The sequence below is a fragment of the Hyla sarda genome, chromosome 6 (assembly GCF_029499605.1).
Source record: "Hyla sarda isolate aHylSar1 chromosome 6, aHylSar1.hap1, whole genome shotgun sequence".
NCBI lineage: Eukaryota > Metazoa > Chordata > Amphibia > Anura > Hylidae > Hyla > Hyla sarda.
In genome coordinates this window covers 234,429,011-234,450,487 of record NC_079194.1, presented here as the reverse complement: position 1 = coordinate 234,450,487, position 21,477 = coordinate 234,429,011, and the positions used below count along the sequence as shown (strand labels likewise).

At 39.9% G+C, this 21,477-nt stretch overlaps 1 protein-coding gene across 4 annotated transcripts in view; it reads right to left on the bottom strand.

The window, feature by feature from the left end:
- The window catches only part of LOC130276813 (leucine zipper protein 2-like), a 518,373-nt gene that overhangs the window by 200,211 nt on the left and 296,685 nt on the right, over positions 1 to 21,477 (bottom strand). For 3 of the 4 annotated variants that reach the window (XM_056526704.1, XM_056526703.1, XM_056526702.1), the window contains exons 4-6: positions 16,864 to 16,945; positions 14,759 to 14,821; positions 2,295 to 2,369 (exon numbers count right to left, since the gene is read on the bottom strand). In XM_056526704.1, the coding sequence (XP_056382679.1) occupies positions 2,295 to 2,369; positions 14,759 to 14,821; positions 16,864 to 16,945 (220 nt within the window). The remainder of the gene's footprint in view (positions 1 to 2,294; positions 2,370 to 14,758; positions 14,822 to 16,863; positions 16,946 to 21,477) is intronic. The other variant, XM_056526705.1, reaches the window with a different exon arrangement.

Genomic DNA, 21,477 nt, shown 5'->3' with positions numbered 1-21,477 from the left:
TTTATTTGTGGGTTTTAATTCCCTTCAATTTATTTTCCATGGTATTTACTAAGGTTTCCCTACATTTTCCACTTTCCCTACACTTTGCTTTTTTTTACACATGCTCTGATCTGTAGGGTTTTCATCAGCTCAAATCCACCCCATTTTTTGTGGAAACCTTAGTAAATATGTTGGGTTTTTGTGAAAATACCGGCAACACGCCCCTTTTTGAAGACCATGCCCCCCTTTCCCAGCGACAACGCCCCTTTTTCGGGTTTTCTACGTAAAATGGAGAGTTAGTTGGGTTTTTTTTTTAATTCTGGCACAAATTCCGGCGCAGACAGAATGTCTTGCGCAATGCGACAGAATCTGGCGCACAACCTGACAAAACATGTCGGGTTTGCAATAGTAAATGAGGGCCATTGAGTTTTATATATATATATATATATATATATATATATATATATATATATATATATATAGATAGATAGATTGTTGTTAATGATTTCACTGGGTACGAAGACCCTCCTTTTTTGGATGTATCACCATGCATGAAAAAGGCTCCATTGAGGAGCTGAAACGTTGCTATTGTTGTGTGTGATATGAGAAAATAAATTCACGTTTTTGCATTGGAGTGCTGCGCCATTGTTGTGGATATCTACTGGGACTGTGATCGAGTCGAGGGTGCTGGCACCATAAAGGATTGGTGAAGTAGTGCTGTAATTCTTTGAGGTTATATATATATATATATATATATATATATATATATATATATATAAGTGTGTGTGTTTAGGAGCCTTTACACAGCGCAATTGTTGTTTGGGCAGGGCTGTGCACCCTGTGAACACTGGTCAATGTGAGGTTGTCTAGTGAGGGTTTTTAGGACCGTATGTACAGTATGACAGAGGCCACACTGAATATAAGTGTGTTCACAAAATAGGTAGGAGGAACTAGGCTCACACTACTGCCTACTCACTGCCCTGCTAGCCCGTATCAGCAGATTAAGGGTGTCATGGGATCTTCAGAAAGTGTGCCCCCTGCCCATAAAATGAAAAGTGGCAACTGTTTTAAAGGGGTTCTCCGGTGCTTAGACATCTTATCCCCTATCCAAACGATAGGGGATAAGATGCCTGATCGCGGGAGTCCGCCGCTGGGGACCCCCATGATCTTGCAAGCGGCACCCCATTTGTAATCAGTCCCTGGAGAGTTTTTGCTCCAGGTATGATTGCTGTCGATAATGGGGCCGGCGATGTATGACGTCACACCTCCGCCCCCGTGTGACCTCACGCTCCGCCCCTCAATGCAAGTCTATGGGAGGGGGCGTGACAGCTATCACGCCCCCTCCCATAGGCATGCATTGAGGGGTGGAGCGTGACGTCACATGGGGCCGGAGGCGTGACATCACACACCGTCGGGACTGTGTTCGCCGGTAATCAGACCCGGAGCGAACACGCTCCGGGGACTGATTACAAACAGGGTGCCGCGTACAAAATCAGGGGGGTCCCCAGTGGCGGGACTCCTGCGATCAGGCATCTTATCCCCTATCCTTTGGATAGGGAATAAGATGTCTAAGCACCGGAGAACCCCATTAAATGCATTAGTTTCATATTGAGGACCAAATTGATGGACTGAATGCTTTAATTTTAATAGGGAGGGTTTGACAAAGCGCCAAACAGGCGTGAAACGGCATTGTTACCCAGTGTGTGCTCCTGCTCTCTCCGCTCTGCGATTGTGCCGCAGACCGATGTTCTTTTCATGCTCGGCTTGAAAATAAATTGAACACTGCAGCAGGACCCAGGTGTGTGCTCCTCATTTTTCTTCTCTATTGTTGATTTGTTGCATGTCACTGTTAGTGAGCACCTCCGATATTCCTGGTCTGCACATGGACATTATTATAGCCGTGAGCCGCAGTCAGCTGTTACACATGCATCTGTGAAGTGTGCGCAGTGCCCAGTCCACCTTTCTATCTTTACCTTGAATACTATTTAATTTTAATAGACTATAACAGAAAACAGAACCCTCAAGTCCTGATACTCATGAAAAAAAAATCTTATATATATACATATATATATATATATATATATATATATATATAGACCATTTTTAAAGAAATGCTCAGTTGTACAATTACACTTAGCTGTAAATCCAAAAATACTAGAATAGTGTATTTTGCTATAAGCATGGTAATGTGCGCCATTTTAGCTAATCCGACTAGAGTTACATCTGAGGGCTAAAAATAAACCAAAAATGGTACACTTAGGGCATCACCTTTATAAGAAAAAAAAAGTTTGAAATATCAGTGAGGTTGTGCTAACCTGGTGTGTTGTGCAATGAGCAGTGTATAGCTGCAGTGGAGCTGCTGCCTGGTGTCCATCCTGGGAGAGCAATTCCTGGAATACAATGTAGAGAACTATTTACAGAAAATTGAACTGTGTTGCAGCTCTGCTCAACTGAAAGGAATAGCTCCATGAAAGTAATCTATAATCTTAACGTTCTATTAGAATGTAACAAACCATGGAGATATGTATCAAACTATTTTCATGTAATATTCTATTTATTGCCCATGGCAACCAGTCACAGCTCAGTCTTTACTTTACCAAAGCAATATGAGAAATAAAAGCTGAGTTGTGATTGGTTGCTATGGGAAGAGAATCTTTATATTTTATATTATCAGAAAAATTATATATTATCAGAAGTTCTTCAAACAGGATATACATGAGAAAAATATGCATGGGGGGCATTACATTAATTTATATATGTCAGATGGACAAAAGACGTTATTAAAATAAAGTCAAATTTTATTGTACCCCTGTAAGTATTGAAATAAAGCATTATTTTTATTGTTTAAAGCTTAATTTCTTCATAAGTCTGTCTTATTTTATTAAATAAAGAGGTTCAATTTATTTATTAAACAAAACAAGTTTAAGTTTTGCTTAAAAAGAAGCAAAAATTCATGATAACATCTCAATGAAAGACTAGTCCTAACTTAAATTGAGATGTCTTCAGATGATACGGTGGGTTTTCCACCTACGTCCAAGTAGGAAATGCCCCTATAGTAAAAAAAAAAAAAACCTTAAAAGATTAAATCAAAAGACTGAATGTACCATACCACATGGTCAGCAACTTAACTTTCTTGCTAACATAGAGACATATAAAAACGTAGTAGAGGCAGTAAAGAAACACATGACTGTCTTCCCTTTTTTTTCGAGATTTTTTTCTAGTCGTGACATCATAATACTCCGGCCCCGTGGTCGCCATCTGGCTGTTTGTGAGCTGGCACTGTGGCGTGCAGCTCAAACAGGTGGGTGGCGAATACAAGATTGTGGGGGTCCCAGCGGCAGGACCCCCGCAATGAAACATCTCATCCCCTATCCTTTGGATAGGGGATAAGATGTCTCAGGGCCGGAGTACCCCTTTAAGGAATTGGCACGGAGTTCCGCAGTGTGAACCCCTAACATTAGTGTGAATGGGTCTTCCGCGGACCCGGTCACACTGCAGAATTTCAGTGCGGACAATTCTACTCCTGAAATTGATCCGCGCAAAAAATGTACCTATTCATTCAATGGTGATGAGACAGGGCCGTGCAATCCTAATGCCGAAGGATTTTGGCATTGGCCAATAGATTCTGCACTAATTGCTCAGTGTGAACATACCCTAACAATGAAACCAGCATCTGGTAATACATTTTTCTTGCAATGTAGAATGTATAGAACACCAGTTTAGGAATGATTCTTACAATGCTGGTGCACCTCTCTATGATTTCTCATCAGTCAGGTGTTCAGACCTCACCAATCCTTAGAATGAGCAGGGAGAAGAGCGCTGTTAAGTGATTTAATCTCTGGCTTTCTGCAAGAGTAGCTTCACTATAGGTCTGTTGAGCTTGTCTTATTCAGTGACAAAGAAATTGCCACCCTATACTTACCTAGCCCTCCTTCCCCCTGCTTGCTTCCCCACAGCTCACATTCGGCTCTTTCTGATCACAGTTCGGCTCTGTCAATCACTGACTGAACTATCTTAGTTAGTGATTGGCTGAGCCTGCAGGTTCTGCAACAAGCACTAGTCTCAGAATCGGGAAGAAGACTGGAGAATGGAGGACAGGACAGAGCTGAACGAGAGCTGTGAGGCACCAGGGGGAGACCTAGGCTAGGTTAGTATAAATATTTCTTTTAATTTTTAATCAGTCCCAGCAGGGCATTAATGTTTCCAAAATACTGGATAATCCCTTTAAGTCATATTTTAAGATCCATTTTTTTCTGTTAAAGGACTGATATATTTATTGCTTACATCTACTCTTCTACTTGCTGCAGTATAACATTCACTAAAAATAATTATGGTTATAGCTACAGTATCAAGTGTACTAGATGTATTTTAGGTAACTCTTGATTAAAATTTCCTTTTAGCTATGCAAAAGAGGATTTTAAAATGATACCAAGCAAATTATGTTCCCAGAAGCCAGTGCCACTACATTGAGGATGTCTGTCAGCTATAATATCTTTGGAAAATTATTTTATTCATAATTTTCATTTAGTCAGTGTGTTATGTATCTTTTTTATGACCATTTAATAAACAGTTCAACACAGTAGAGCAGGTCAAGGACGTAACACTTGTGGTTATGGGGTGTCTCCATGACCGGGCAAAGAAAAGGTGCCAGAACAACTGTTAACTGTGTCTTCTTTTTCAGGATGAAAGCTGTTTGGAGCAAAAAGACATGGGCTCCTTCTCCATAATGTCCACTTGTAGGCTCATGGCTAATTTACACCTGGTGTCTACAAATGATTCAGACATGCAAAGGATGTCCGCCTGGCACAGGCTGAATTATGACAACACAGCCATGTGAGTATAAGTATTTTTTTTTTATCATCACAAAAGAGGCATTAATAATGGGGATAATTACAGTGTGGAGGGCACAAAAGGGGAAAATATTAGTGTGTGGGGGCACAGAAGGGGAAATTATTATTATTGTGTGGGGGCACAGATGGGGAAATTATTATTGTGTGGGGGGCATAGACTGGGGCATTTGTTACTTTGGGGCACAGTAAGGAGCCTTTAATATAGTGTGGGTGTACATTTTGAAGGTTTTATTATAGTGTGGATAGTCTGGGCCAGAATGGCCTACCGGGATACCTGGAAAATTCCCGATAGGCCGGCCTACTTGTTGTCCGGAGTACAGGCTGCCTGAGTCCCGACACACCTACAGGATCATTCACTGTGTCAGCCTGTCAGGAATTAGGACCTGTGGACTGCAGCTGCAGCATTAAAGGGGTACTCCACTGTTAGACATCTTATCACCTATCCAAAGGATAGGGGATAAGATGTCTGATTGTAGGGGGCCCGCCACTGGGGACCCCCACAATCCCTCCGGTACCTCAGCAGCCCAGAGCTAAGTTTTCTCCGAGGCTGAGGATGGGTGGTGCAGGGGATGGGGTATTGTGACATCACAGCCCGCCCCCTCGTGATGTCATGCCCCACCCCCTCAAAACAAGTCTATGGGAGGGGGGGTGATGCCCCTTCCCTAGACTTGCATTGAGGGGGATGGACATGATGTCATGAGGGGGCGGGCCGTGACATCACATTGCCCCATCCCCTGCAACGCTCGTCATCAGCCTCGGAGAAAATTTAGCTCCGGGCTGCTGAGATACCGGGCTGCTGCAGGGGGGATAGAGGATAAGATGTCTAACAGCGGAGTACCCCTTTAAACACAGGTCCTGAGACTAACAGGCTGACACAGTGAGCAGAGGCTACAAAGTCTGAACTGCATCAAGTACAGACAGGACACTCACGGCTGCCTTTCCTCTTTGCCTTCTCACTGTGCTGATCTTATTACTATGGGGGTGGGGGCTTGAAGACTGGGTGTCCTGCAATATGTGGGGGGTCCTGCTATATGTGAGGGAGGGCTTGGAGTCCTGCTATATGTGAGGGGGGTTGGATAGGGGGGCCTGGTATATGGAGGGGAGGGGGGCTGAGAGACCTTTTATGTATAGGGGTTTGGGGCTGGATAGGTGGGCCTGTTATGTGGAGGGGAGGGGGGAGCTGAAAGTCCTGCTATGTGTGGGGGGCTGAATAGGGGGGCCTGTTATAAGGCTGGGGAGTGAAGACCTGTTATATGAGGGGAGGCTGGGGAGGGGGGACCTGTTATAGGGGGCTGGTGAGTGGATACCTGTTATATGAGGGGGGCTGGAGGGGAAAAATCTGTTATGGGGGGGGCCTGGGAAGTGGAGACCTGCTGTTATTACTATGTGAGGGAGGAACCCTTTGGTCCCTAGCGGAGGCAGGCAATGAACATTAATGAGCTGAGCACTGAACAAACAAAGCTGACTTCAATGTGCTTTAGGCAAGTATCCTAACCCCGCATGGACCACTTGCTGCTCATTTGCATATTCTGAAAAATGAAAACAACAGAGCAACGGATCAGGGCATGGTGAGCATTGTTTTAACCCACACTACCAGTTAGTACCACTGGTTAGTTCAGGTGATGACAGTTTTCCTTTAACTACAGTTAAAGGGAATCTTTAATCAGTTTTATGCTGCCCAAACCACGGTAGTATAAAACTGATGCAGTTATTGTTAGAGATGAGCGACTTTTTGAAAAATATGATTCGGCTGATTTGCCGAATAAAAAAAAATGATAATCAATTTGATCCAAATTAATTAAATTAGTTTTTATTAGTAATGTATTTTAATTATTAGTTATGTGTTTAATAAAGTGTGTGTGTGTGTGTGTTTAACTTTTTTTTCTCTATTTATTTTAAATTTTTTAGGTACTACTACTGCTCCCAGAATGGAACAGACTGTTCCATGATGGGATTAGCAGTACCTAGACAGATCGCCCCACGTGTCACTCCTGACACCCTCTGCGATTGTCCTGTATAATGTAATGATGCGAGCGGCTTTCTCACATTTAGATGAGACGATCCCATCAGGTGAAATCTGCTGTGATCTGTCCTTGACTGCAGGTACTACTGCTCCCAACATGGAGCACACTCTGCTCCATGCTGGGAGCTGTAGTACCTGCATTAATAGACAGATCACATCAAGTGTTGCTTCTGACACCCGATGTGATCGTCCTGCAAAATGTATAGATGCGGGCGGGTGGCCGCTCTTCTCTGGTCCTACTGTAGTATATGCTGTGTATATACCTATTATTTATATTTCCCGCATAGAGCTGTGAGTGGCTGGAACCATCTGGCCAATCACAGCTCTCTGCGGGAAATATGAATAAGTGATGTGAATTCTATTCACATCACTGGTCGGCCGGAGTATAGTGCAGAAATGAGAGCGCAAGAGAAAGCCGCTCCATCTCTGCAATAGATAGGACAATCGCATCGGGTGTCTGGGGTGATAACTGCTGTGATCTGTCTATTAGTACAGGGTGCTACAGCTCCCATCATGGAACATTCTGATCCATGCTGGGAGTAGTAGTACTACCTAAAAAAAATTAAAAATAGAGGGAAAAAAGTGAAACACACACACACTTTATTAAACACAATATTAAAATTAATTACTAGTAAAAAAAATTTTTAAAAAAATTATAAAAAATATATTATTTTTACATTTAAATGGCCCCTTTCCACATTTTTATTATTGTCAGCTACATTTTTAGGTCCCTGCCCGCTCACATAAATTGATCCCTGTTTAAAAATTAACATTAACATTTTTTTTTGGTGGCTTTATAATTTTTTAAACACCAAAGAATGGAGTCTACATTTTAGGCTGCTTTCACACTATGAGTATTCATCCATTATTAAACATCCGTTTTCTGTATTGTATGATTAAAAAATGAATGTATAATAACGGAAGAAATTTACAGATGCTAACGGCTGAATAATGTCCGTCAAAATAATGGGCATATTCATCTGTTAAGACATAACATCCATCATGTACCATTATTTTAAGGCTGTTTTAACACCTCTGCCTACAGACTCCTACAGCCGGGACTACTACTACTCCCATCATGGAAAAGACGTGTTGCCATGATGGGGGTAGTAGTTACCAGCCTGCGGGAATCTGCCGGTGGTTGGGGAGGCTACATTAGTGTTTGTACTACTACCCCATCATGGAACAGATTCTGTTTCATGATGGGGGTTGTAGTACATGGGCTGAGGGATTGATCGCTCCGCTCCCCTGCGATGTACGCTGTATTTTTACTTTCACTTTAAGAATGTTATCATTCATAAAAAACATGTAATTTTAGAGAAACCAGCTACATCCTATTCTGTTATAGTTTTAATGTTTTAATTTCTTAATTCTGTCTGCAGAAATCTGATTTTCAGCTATTTTTTAGTGCACATGTCTAGGGCACTATTGGGTTTAGTGTAACAGTATCTCAGTACAGACACTAATCCATTTTAGTGTGTAGCCTCTCAATCTCTTTATATTTGTTATTTTGTAACTGTATGACTAATTTTAAGTTATACAGTATAATTGTGCATGTAAAATCTACTTTATTACATCAAATGTGTAGAGGCAATGTTTCGTCTGAAGAGAGCTGGAACCTTTCCTGTACATGTTGATGTAATAAAGTATACATTTTTCCTGGTTTTATCTGGAGTACTGCATTGGATGCATTGATCCTTATTGGGACTTTGGACCCAGTCTATCACAGACTGTCTGAACACGCTTTTGCTTGGTGGCTTCTGTTTTGTATATATACATACAGTATTTATCATTATTAAAGGGAATCTGTCATCAGTGTCACTTGTTGGTAGTCACCAGAATAAGGAAGCTAACAGACAAACAGGACCACGGATCAGGGTAGGTAAGCATCATTATCATTAGTGTCACCCACACTACCAAGCACATGTGATAAAGCTATTGTTATAGTGAAACAATTGTCACCTGCTTCCTGAAAAACCCGCCGAATAAAGCCATTACAGATTGGACGTGTGCTGCAGCATTAACTGTATAGAGATTGTCATCACTAACATCAGTCACTATTTTTAACGGAGGAAAAATGTATTGCTCGTCATTTAAAATAAGTAGCCCAGTGTAGCCATTACTATTTCGGAGTATGTACTACAGACACACTGGGGGAGATTCTCAAAGAATTTTGCGCCAAAAAAATCTATTAAAATTTTGGCGCAAAAAGTGTAAAAGTGGGCGTGTCCTCATATAATGTCTACTTCACATGATATTTTCAAAGCCTGTGAGACCAGATTACATGAAATATATGGTAGGAATTTCACACCATCTCTCAGATGGTGTAGAAAAAAGTTTTTTCACTTGTACGCCCTCTGTATTAGCGATCACCACTGCTCCCAAGGAGGTGATCGGAATGGGATGCCTGCTTAGGGGGGTCCTGACCCCCCCCCAAAAAATGGTGATCACCATTCATGTCTGACCAGCGAATCATGGTTATTCCAGGTTGATCGGGTCTCTAGTGATCCTTTTGCCTGGAAAATAAGGGTGATCCAAGCTATCTGAGACAGCACCTATCACCCTGAAGGTTAGGAGTGAGATGGCAGGGGTGCTACCTTCTCCAATCCCCTGCCATTAGTTGGTCGCAAGCGACCAACCAATAACAGATGTTGGACGGGGGGTTGAAAGGTTAGTTCCGCCACTCTGCCCACCCATGGTAGTCCAGGCAGAGTGGGGGGAACAGTACAGGAGTGGCGATCAGAGGTGGGAGTGATCAGCAGCGGGAGCAATCAGCAGCAGCAATCAGGTCAGGCGGCGATCAGCAGTGTGGGCACACACTGTGGCCTTTCCGATGTTACAGAACTACAACTCCCAGCATTTGTTGGCTGTCTGGGCATTCTGGGAGTTGTAGTTTTGCCATATCTGAAGGTCCACAATTCAGAGACCACTCTATAGGGGTCTGTAAACTGTGGCCCTCCAGATGCTGCAAAACTACAACTCTCAGCATGCCCAGACAGTCCAGGCATGCTCGGATTTGTAGTTCTGCAACATCTGTCCCTTCAGATGTTGCCAAACTATAACTTCCATCATGGCTGGACAGTCTGGGCATGCTTAGAGTTGTTGTTTTGCAACATCTGGAGGTCCACAGTTTTAGAGACCACTATGCAGTGGCCACACCTATTTTCCAAAGTGTTTTAAAAAGTGGCGCAAAACATGGCAATTTTGGTGCAAAAAAAAATAAGGTATTTTCAAAGGGAGGCAAGAACCAATTGAAAATATGAGAAAAAAAATTGAATACATAATCGTTTAGCACAACGTACAAATACAGCAGTTTTTGAGAATCTCCCCCACTCTGTAAGTGTCACTAACTACCCTACAATCATACATCTATAATGCCTAACTGTAAGGGCTCATTCACATTATGAAATCTCCACCCGGAGATATTCTGGACAGAGATTCTATCTAACAGAACTAGCCGGTACTAAAACCACTTGGAAATGCCTTGTCTCCATAGATAGCAATGCATTTCTGGGTGTATCTCACCCAATGAATGACCATGTTTATTCTTTCGGCAGAGTGTGGGATCTGCAATTTCCAGGGGGGAAACCACTGTTCACTGCAGAAATTCCAAACTGAAAAGTAACCTACAGGAGGTGATTTTAGATTGCTTTCAGGCACCCTTACTTTTGTGTCCATATTACATACCAAATTTAGACTATTTTCAAAACAAAAAATATTCGCCTTGCTTATTTTGACTGTCAGGTTGTAAATATATACAAGATCGGCACCCAGAGTTAGATATGCCCCCTGATGATGCTCAGTAGGAGCAAAACATGCGTTGGGCTCTGTACACACCCAGGTTTATGTCGATGGCAGATACTAGGACTCTAACTACTTTATGACTATGAATTGGACTATGCCTATTAGATATTGCTATTACTAATTAAATATGTCTTTTTGAGAACCAGTGATATTATACTGTTTTATCATGTAAACCTATGATTACTATGGTGTGTGTTCCTGGGGGTGAATTTGACTCCTTAGTTTTATGTATTGTTATGCATGATTTTGTTTTATATATTTTGCCTTGTACAATAAAGTGACATGCTTTTAATATTTAATTATACCTTACGTTAGTGTTTTAGTTTAGAATAATAGATAGTCTGTACACTTCGAGGGCCTTGATACATTTTTCTTTATATATACGGTTGATACATATTGAAGGAGATTTAACATTCTTTTCAAACATTTGGCTTTTATATAACTTTTTTTTTATTTTTACTTACTTTTGCTTATGTGCGACCTATTTATCAAATAGTCGCACAACCTTGATAAATAAATTGCACGTAAACAAAACCTGGGAAATCCGCTTACAAAGGCATTTTTTAAAGCAGAAAAGTTTTTAATAGCCGAAGTTCTTTATCTACCCTTTGCTAGAGAGTGACGGGGAGGGGGGGGGGGCGTACCGCATTTGGTGACACCCTGACTGGCCTGCCTGGCACTAAATAGCTGCACTCCAACTGTCCCGCAACAACCCATTCCCCCCTTCTCATAAATCAAAAAATATTAAAAAGATACTATGCTGCACCAATAATATTCATACTCTGGAGGCTTTTTTGTTTAATTTTGAGCCCGTAATTTGTGCGAATTTTGGGCGGAGTCTTGTGTCGCTGCTCTGAGGACACAGCTTACGTCAGGAAGGAACACAGAGCAGCACCAGCAGGCACATAAACAATAGTGAAGCCACAAAAAAATAAATAAATAAACTGCTTGGTATGTTACCTGTATTACTAAGGATGTTTCTATTTGTTTAAGGAAAATTGTCAGTGCCACATATGGGTCATTTATGTAGTCCGTAAAAATTCTTACCCAATTATTTTGTGCTAACAAGGTGTGCAGTGTGCCTTTTCAACCTTCAAATGAATAATTATTAGTTATATAATTAATTTTTCTATAATTAACATTAATGTAGTAGCTTTGTTTCATGATGCAGAAAAAGAACAGTTGTTAAGGTGGGTGTTAATTTCCTTTTCTGCGGACACATATATGACTTTAAAATGGAGATGCAACTTTTTTTCTTCATAAATAACGACTATTGCATTTGATAAATAACCACTGCAAAAAAAAAAATACTACGTGAGCAGATTTCAGAAATGTGCTTTGGAATAAGCAAAAATCAAAAAGTCGCAGCATGTATAGAAAAGTCGCACGTGTGCAAGTACGTATGACTTTTTTTTACTCAAAAAAAATCTACTATGGAGCTTGATAAATCTCCTTCATTGACTATATCTCCTCTTCCTTGTTATAAAGGAGTGCATGAACTAGGACTACTCAGAGGATGGCTGAGGAATCTTAAATTCACAAGGAGAAACTCCAGCACAAAACCATAACATTTTACTTATTAATATAAAATGTATAAGCCTCCAATCCATGAAATTAATGCGTCCATCCACACTTTAATTCTAGTCAAACAATTCTTACAAATGCAACTGAGGAGATACAGTTATCAGAACTGTATAAAAGCAATTTTATTCGGTTTCAAAACAAGGTCCTTACTGCTGCAAGAATACAGCGCCAACTACTGGTCCACCATGCTGCCAAAAATTGACTGAGTTTTCTAAAGACTAAAACTTAAAGGATTACAATTGCTTTAAAGAAAAGAAAAAAACAGTCTGCTTTCAGTTCCCTCTGTAAGGTCCCATACATAGGGCTGGATTTTTCTTCTGTGGCAAAAATATCAAACATACTGATAATGTAAACAAAATAAAGTAAGTCCAGCTCATCCCACCCAAGACAAATGGAGCATGGACGGCACCAGCATGATGAATGGAGAGAAGAGAGCTTGGATCCAGGATGTAAAATGACTATTTATTCCCACCTGACAATACACAGGAACACAGGTAGGGGACTTGTTTCAAGTGCAGGTGCACTCTTAGGCTAAGTTTCCACTTGGTTTTTACTGGCAGTTTTTGGACATCTGCCACTGCAGTTTTTGAGTCAAAGCCAGAAGTGTATTCAAAAAGAATAGGACATATAAAGGAAGGACTTACACTTCTCCTCCCTTATGGATCCACTTCTGACTTTGGCTCAAAAACTGCAGTGGCAGATATCCAAAAACTGCCAGAAAAAAAGTGAAAACTTAGCCTTAGTCATACTAGTATGAAAGTATGACTAAGACCGCACCTGCGCTTAAAACAAGTCACCTACCTGTGTTCCTGTGTATTGTCATATCAGTATAAACAGTCATTTTATATCTCAAGAGCTGGATCCTATCTCTCTTCTATCCTTCTCTCTTCTGATAATGTAGCAGCTTTTAGTGGCATCACTTGTGGCTTTTTCATGATTTATTTATTTATTAAACCAAAGACAGAAGAAGATAGTAATTATAAAGGAAGTACCTAAACTCTTCCTTTCTGATGGATCTACTTCTGGCTTAACTCCTTCCCAACTCATGACATGCATGTACGTATGACCGGGAAGGTTTTCCCGACCTATGATGTACATGTATGTCATGCAGATACTGACCGTGTCCTGTAAGATGGTGGCTATCACTGATAGCCAGTCATCTTGCCTCTGGACCTAGGGCCCCCCTCGTGGCCCCCCTCACAGCAATCGCTCAAATCTGACTAGCTGATGGCAGCAGTTCACACAGAAAAATCCTGAGAAGCACAGTGTGTGTGTCCCGATCACGGGGATTGGGACACACACACTGCTCTGCTAGGAAACCCCAGTGTCCCTCTACCTGTCGCGCTTCCCTCGGTGTCCCTTACCTGTCCCGAGCTGTCGACGCTGTGCCCGCCGGCATGCTTTAGTTTCACTTTCATTTTTTTTTTTTTTTTTTGTAAAGGAGCTGATTTGTTGTACAACAGTTCCCCATAGTGTCCTAAACCTGTTACTGCATGTTTTGTGCACTAGACACTGGGGGGTAACTGTTGTACAGAACTAAAAGAAAATGAATAAAATTAAAATGAAATAAATAAATGCTCATAATATTATAAGCCTTCTAATGGCATAAAAAGTAAAATAATGTTTAACAAATTATGCCAGCATAAAGTAGACATGTTGTGGATGTGAATTAATAACTACATTTATTTGGCATGACTATTTATCTTACGAGTAGAGAGTTTCAAACGTAGAGAAATTAACATTTTTCACATTTTTCACAATATTTTAGTTTTTCACAAAAATCACTTCATGAGCCAACAAAAATGTACCGCTAATATAAAGTACAATATGTCCTGAAAAAATAATCTCTGAATCACTTTGCCAGGTAAAAGCCGTTCAAAGTTATTACCACTTAAAAAAGACACATGTCAGATTTGAAAAACTGGACTGGGTCATGAAGGCTAAAACTAGCTGGGTCATGAGCTAGTACTAGGGGTACTTTGGTGATTTTTTTTTTTTTTTTTTTAAATCAACTGGTCCCAGAAAGTTAAACAGATTTGAGCATTACTTCTATTTAAAATTCTTAATCCTTTCAGTACTTATCAGCTGCTGGATGTTCCAGAGGAAGTTCTTTTTTTAAAATTTATTTTCAGTCTGACCACAGTGCTCTCTGCTGACACCTCTGTCCATGTCAGGAACTGTCCAGAGCAGGAGAAAATCCCCATAGCAAACCTATCCTGCTCTGGACAGTTCCTGACATGGGCACAGGTGTCAGCAGAGAGCACTGTGGTCGGAAAAAAAAGAATTTCAAAAAGAAAAGAACGTCCTCTGTAGTGTACTGCAGCGGATAAGAACTGGAAGGATTAAGATTTTTAAATAGAAGTAATTTACAAATCTGGTTAACTTTCTGGCACCAGTTGATTTAAAAACAAATTGTTTTTCACCGGAATACCCCTTTAAGTAAAATAAAATAAAAATATGAAGGAAAGACTCAATTACATTTAATAACCTTCCTTTTATAAGATATATTTTACTTTACCTCATTCTGGAGATCTCTGATCATTTTACTTTTACGCTCCATTTCGGTTTTTAGGAAATTTATCTAAAAGATAGAGTAAATATTCAATTAATTAAAAATTTACCACCAGATCTACAGCAATAATCAGGCACAAAAAGAATAAAAAAAGAATCAGGACCAGCTAAATTACCATTGCTGAGATTGTGACCTGTCCTTTTAATAAATATAAGGCTAAATGCTAACTCTTCTAATTTATACTGGATCTGGTGACCTAGAGAGCAAATACATTGCATTTATTCTGAACTATGAACTACTTGATTGGATCACTCCGTCTTTGGAGGTAAAGAGAGTAAGTCTCTTTTGTAACAATATTACATTTACAAAAAGAGATCTTTAAATAATGACTGTCATTTTAAACAGCTTTCCTCCATATAAGAGCCTTTATGATTCCTAAAAAAATTATTCCTTACCCCCCCCCCCAAAAAAAAAAAACTCTATAGTCTTGTGTAGTAAGTTTCTGTCTTCTTTGAAATTTGTTGTTAGCAAGTGAAATCTGTCTCTAGTAACCGATAGCCAAGAACAAAACACTGGAAGTTGGGGTAGGATTTAGAATATTTTCTGTGTAATTGCCAAATGTGTTTGTTCTTTAGAAAATCTGCCCTGCCCATGCAAGGCAAATCAAGGCTTTAACCTCGTCTCAGCAGCAACAATAGCAGTTTCAGTGCTTAGTGTGACCCATTCCTTGCTGTTCTGTTGCTAAATGTACCCAGTCTTACCCTCTCTATCTAATATCTCTTAAGAGTGCAGTTTTGTCTTCAGCAGAAGCTCAGTGCTAAGTCTAACCCCTTTCTTTCTGTTCTGCTGCTGTTCATTTAATTTCCACTCAGATAGCACCTTGCAAAGCCAGTGCATCAGTAACTCCTTCTTACCCATGTAATGTACAGTAGCATACTATGTAAATTATCAGCCCAGCACAGTGCTAGCCTGTCCGTTGCACTTTCCCCAGCATCATGTCTTGGTATAGGAAGGAAGTCCTTGTGTACACTACTGGCCCAGCTTTGGTCCTGCCTCTAGAAATGAAGAGAATGAGAAATAGATGTGCATCATGGAGGAGGCTCTCAGGAGTTCAATGACTGTGGGAGCAGTCAGAGCACTGGAATAACATTATTACTACTGCAGGAGAAAGTGGGCATTCCCCAGCAGGCGTGACTTCAATGAAGCCTGCGAGAGCTGTGCCTTGCCATGCCCTGAACGCACTTCCTGAGTTTGTCTTATCCTGCATTTGTTGTTCTAATCCCTCTGATTCATTATGTGGACCTGATACCTCAAAAATGAAATAATAATAATAATAATAATAATAATAATAAAAAGGAACCATAATTATATTGGTTTAGATCTGTTGGACTGTGACCAACCAGGTGAATGATCGATTATGGAAACCATTTTTTTTTTCAAACTAGCTATTCAACAGTAATAGGCTAACACTACTGTTCTTACATAGGGGTCACCTCCTGTCTTTGTCCACTAATGGCAACCATTGAGCTCTAACTAAACAATAAGAAACAGAATATTAATAACGTTTATGACATACAGTATATCCAGCTTTAAGACCTGCTTGTAAATGTCTGGAATGAAAAAACCTCTTTGTCATATGAACCGTTCTTTTGTATGTTCACCATTGACTTAAAAAGAATAGATCAGCAGCTTTCCTCCCACAAAATGATTATCCTCATGGTATGGGCACCACAAGATTTTAAATTAAAGGGGAAGTTCATCACATGCAGAATGTGTGTATTTTTTACTTTATTAAGGGGGCGTAAAGTTATACTATATGGACCACCATGCTATAGTCTCTTATAGGGGGATAAATCTGCAGTCTTAATAAAAGCTTCTATTCTCTTTACCATCAAAGGTTTTTCATGTTAAATTCCCCATCACTTTATAGCTCTCAGCTTTTGCACGCAAAGCCAGAATATTAGAAAAAAGCTTTTATGTCACATCAAATGTCTTCTCCTTCACTTTAAGACCCAACAAAGGCACAGCGACCGAACACATAGATCACAAACAGGAGAAAGAAAAATAGTTGGAAAAGGATAATTGGAGGGTCACATGATCCAAACACTTACAGTGGCCTGCTGCTTCTCAGCCTTTTCAGATGCCTCATTAAGTTGCTTTGTGAACGTTTCCTGCAGGGATTTCATCTCTTCCCTAGTTTATTAAAAAGAAAGAAAAAACACATTTAGAAAAAGGAGTTTTTTTTATTTGCATTATATTTTAAATTTGCATTTTTTTTATAATTAGAAAAATAAAAATGGAAAACACCATTTGTGCATTGCAAATAGTATTATCTATGTTGAGTGGGTCCTAATTAAGGTTGTGGAAATAAATCTGAAAACCTGTCTTAGTCTGTCTTAGCTCAGTGGACTAAATTAAAGGAGAACTCCAGTGGGAGTTTTTTTTTTTCCTCCTAATTCTGCTCATTGTGTGGTATATAAAAAAATATACATCTACTTACCTCCATCACTTCCACGTTGCCTCCAGGGTGTCCTGCTCCATTTCCCCTCCAGTGATCATCTTCCTGCAGCTATAGCGTGACAAAAGCACCCGAGATCAGCAAATCGCTGGCTGAGGAGGGAAATTGCTGCAGCCAGCGATTCACTGGTCTTGGTCTTCCGAAGACGACATTCATGTTGCAAGTCAGGAAGACGATCGCTGCTGGAAAATGGAGCAGGATATAGGAGGCACCACAGGAATGATGGAGGTAAGTAAATGTTTTTATATATATATATATATATATACATATATATATATATATATATATATATATATATATATATATATATAAAACACAATGGGCAGAATAAAAAAAAAAGAAAAAAAAACTCCTGCCATAGTTCTCCTTTAATTGAAGTGACACTGTCACTTTAAAACTTTTTAAAATGTCACAAAGACATGTCAAAAGTTTTTATCGGTTAGGGTCAATAACTTTAACGATCTTGGAGAAGCACATAGCTAAGCACCATGCCGAGGGAGAGCAGTGCTAAGCTATATGCTTCTCTAAGAATCCGTGCAATGAGTGGTGGTCTTAACACCCAGAACCCAACCAATTCAAATATATTTCTATGCCATATGTCAAACTTTTTTTTTTTTTGGTGACATTTTAAAATGGAAAATGAAATGCCAAGTTCAGCTTTGCAACATCATTTTTCAATTACTGTTTAATTTTCTTGGTTTACATAAGCAAAGAACCCCAAAAAATACAAAAAAAAATACAAAAAATTTAAATGCCCAGTGAGTGTTTGGACTATAATATAATCTCCATATAAGAGAAACATCTCAAATTAACCCCTTCCCTTTTAGTTAGCCTTCCATTCAAATCAATGGGCTGTCAGTGTGATGCAGGGCAGGACACATCCCCCAGAGGGAGGAATACTCTTTTTAGAAGTTCTCAATTCTGACATAGAAATTAAGATTCTAAACAAAGGGCCTCCTTTATAAACTCAAAATTGTGTAGCCTTTTTAATAAAATGCATCCTGAAAGTTAAGGGGGTACTCCAGTGAGGGAAAAAATGTTTTCAAATTAAAAATCGTAACCCTTTCAGTACTTATCAGCTGTTGTATTACAGATATACTACAGAGAAAATTGTGAAGTTCTTTCCAGTCTGACAGCAGTGCTCTCTGCTGACACCTCTGTCCATGTCAGGAACTGTCCAGAGCAAGTGAGGTTTTCTATGGGGACATGCTTCTAATCTGGACAGTTCCTGACACGGGCAGAGGTGTCAGCAGAGAGCAATGTGGTCAGACTGGAAAGAACTGCACAATTTTCTCTGTAGTATATAGCAGCTGATATGTACCTGAAGGGTTAGCATTTCTAAATAAAAGTCATTTACAAATATGTTTAACTTTCTGGCACCAGTTGATTTGAAAACATTTGTTTTCCACTTTTTTTCACCAGAGTTCCCCTTTAAATGTAAGAGATGTTGGGGTATTGAGGCATATACCATTCACATGCATTAGATCTCTCCCTTATTAAAAAAAAAAACTCTTGGGAGGTCAAATTAGTTGTTTGGTTAAATATATTTTCCTATTAAGAAAACTATTTCTAAACGAATTCTTTATGTGAAATGAAACATATTTCACAAGTACAAGTATTTCTGAGAATGTACTGTTTGAGATATAAACTTACTAATTCCCCATGTGCCTGCATTGCTTTGATAACTATTGCCCTTGGTTCTGACCCAGAAAGGTCAGGGTCACACATGCTCAGTTCAACTGCAGTCTCCTGAAGGGAATGACAAGTGATTTCCTCTGCACATGCAACAAGAGGGATTTTGGGAAAATGTGTGCACTGTTGCCCTACAACAAGTCAGAGCTCAGAGAGTAAACCAGGAAGTGATCAGATGTATGAGGGAGAAGAACAGTACAGGGATGGAAGTTACTTTACTTAAAAATAGCATATCTGTTCTTCTTTACATATATGTATGTAGTACACTTCTGATTTTACCAACTTTGCTTCGTGGGACAGCCCCTTTAAATAACGTAAAATTGAAATTTTCATAAATGATTAAAAGTAATGAGAATTTGTCCATCGGTTTATACTCTCTATGTAGCACCCAGATGTTATAGGATGATGATATGGAGTAACGCATCATCAGAAAGGAAAATATGAAATTATCAGATTTTAAGATAAATGGGGACCAGACTTGAATAAAGGAATTTTCAGGTGGAAAGGTTCTCTGCTACTTCAGGTGAAAAAAAAAATAGTATTTAATGCTACTAGCTTTTATCTAAAGCAAACCTACTTTATCATGTGTGCACAGTGTAAATGAAACAAGTCCGCATAAAGCAAACCTGAGACATCATGTGTGACAAATAAAGCTGTCTGAGACCTGTCATTTATCGGGTGCACGATTCACACCTCTGCAGGATAATCCCAGGGTATCAATTGTTCACAATGGCTGCCTGAGGTCTTATTAGGCCTCTGTTTCTGCCACACAAGATTTGTCAATCCAGCCTGCCATAGGTAGACTGTACTTGCAGGGCAATAATTGTATTATTCTTTTTACTACAATAGCATGCAATTGTAGGCAATCTATTGATTGTTTATAAAAGTCCCCTAAGTGTTAAAAAAAAAAAAAAAAAAAAATATATATATATATATATATATATATATATGTATATAAAAACACTCCCCTAGTAATCAAAATCATTCCAACCTCTTTTCCCATTGTCTCTAATTTCATAATTTTTTTTAAATAAGCATAGTTGTTATTGCCATGTGTGGAACTGTCTGAACTATTAACTTCTTAAAGGGGTACTCCGCCCCTAGCACCGGGGTCCCGCTGCTGGGGACCCCCGGGATCTCTGCTGCGGCACCCCGCTATCATTACTGCACAGAGAAAACTCGCTCTGTACGTAATGACAGGCAATACAGGGGCCGGAGCATCGTTACGTCATGGGGCGTGGCGGCCATCACGCCCCCTCCCATAGACTTGCATTAAGGGGGCGGTACATGACGTCACGAGGGGGCAGAGCCGTGATGTCACAATGCTCCGGCCCCTGTATCTCCGGTCATTACGCACAGAGCGAGCATGCTCTGTGCAGTAATGATAGCGGGGTGCCGCAGCGGAGATCCCGGGGGTCCCCAGCAACGGGAACCCTGCAATCTGATATCTTATCCCCTATCCTTTGGGATGTCTAGGGGTGGAGTACCTCTTTAAGGACTATGGGTCTTTTTATTTTTGCAATTTATTTTTTTCCTTCTCACCTTCTAAAAATCATAAAGCTTTAAGTTTTTTGCCTACAGACCTATATGAGAGCTTGTTTAATGTGCTATTAATTTTACTTTGTATTGGCATCAGTCATTTCACCACAAAATCTAAGGGCAAAACCCCCAAAAAATGATTTGTGGGACAAAATTGAAAAAACACGCCATTTTGCAATAACGGTGGCTTCCGTTTCTATGCAGTGCACTTTTCGGTCCATACGCTTTAAATGATACCCAACATATATAGGTTTGATTTGTTTTACTTCTGTAAAAACCATTATAACTTTGTGCATGAAAATTAGTATGTTTAAAAATGTCCTCTTCTGACCCCTATAACTTTTTTATTTGTCCGTATATGGGGATGTGTGAAGGCTCATTTGAGGGCTCATTTGTGATCTGTAGTTTTTATTGCGACCATTTTTGTTTTGATGGGACTTTTTGTTCACTTTAATACATTTTCTTTTAGGGTATACAAAGTGACCAAAAATATGTCACTTTGGACATTTTGGGTATTTTTTAATGTATACACCATTTACTGTGAGATTAAATTAACATATTTCCATGTTTGGACATTTACACACACACGTCAATACCACTTATGTTTATTTTTAATTACATTTTTTTTTTTGGGAAGAGGGGGGGGGGGGGTGATTCAAGCTATTATTAGGGAAGGGGTTAATTCACATTTATTAACTTTTTTAAAACTTATTTTACACTATTTTTTTAGCATTGATCAGTGTTATCGGTGCTCGATTGCTCCAGCCTGCCATGGATGGCTGGAGCATCAGATCACCGATCGGAAGGCAAGGAGGCAGGTAAGGGCCCTCCTGCCATCCTCTCAGCTGATTTTATTATGGTGGTCCCACTCAGCTCTGCTGAGCTATCAGGACATTTTTTTTTTTCACTTTAGATGCCGCGATCAACTTAAATTGTGGCATCCAAGGAGTTAGTGCCAGGCATTACCGCGATTGGT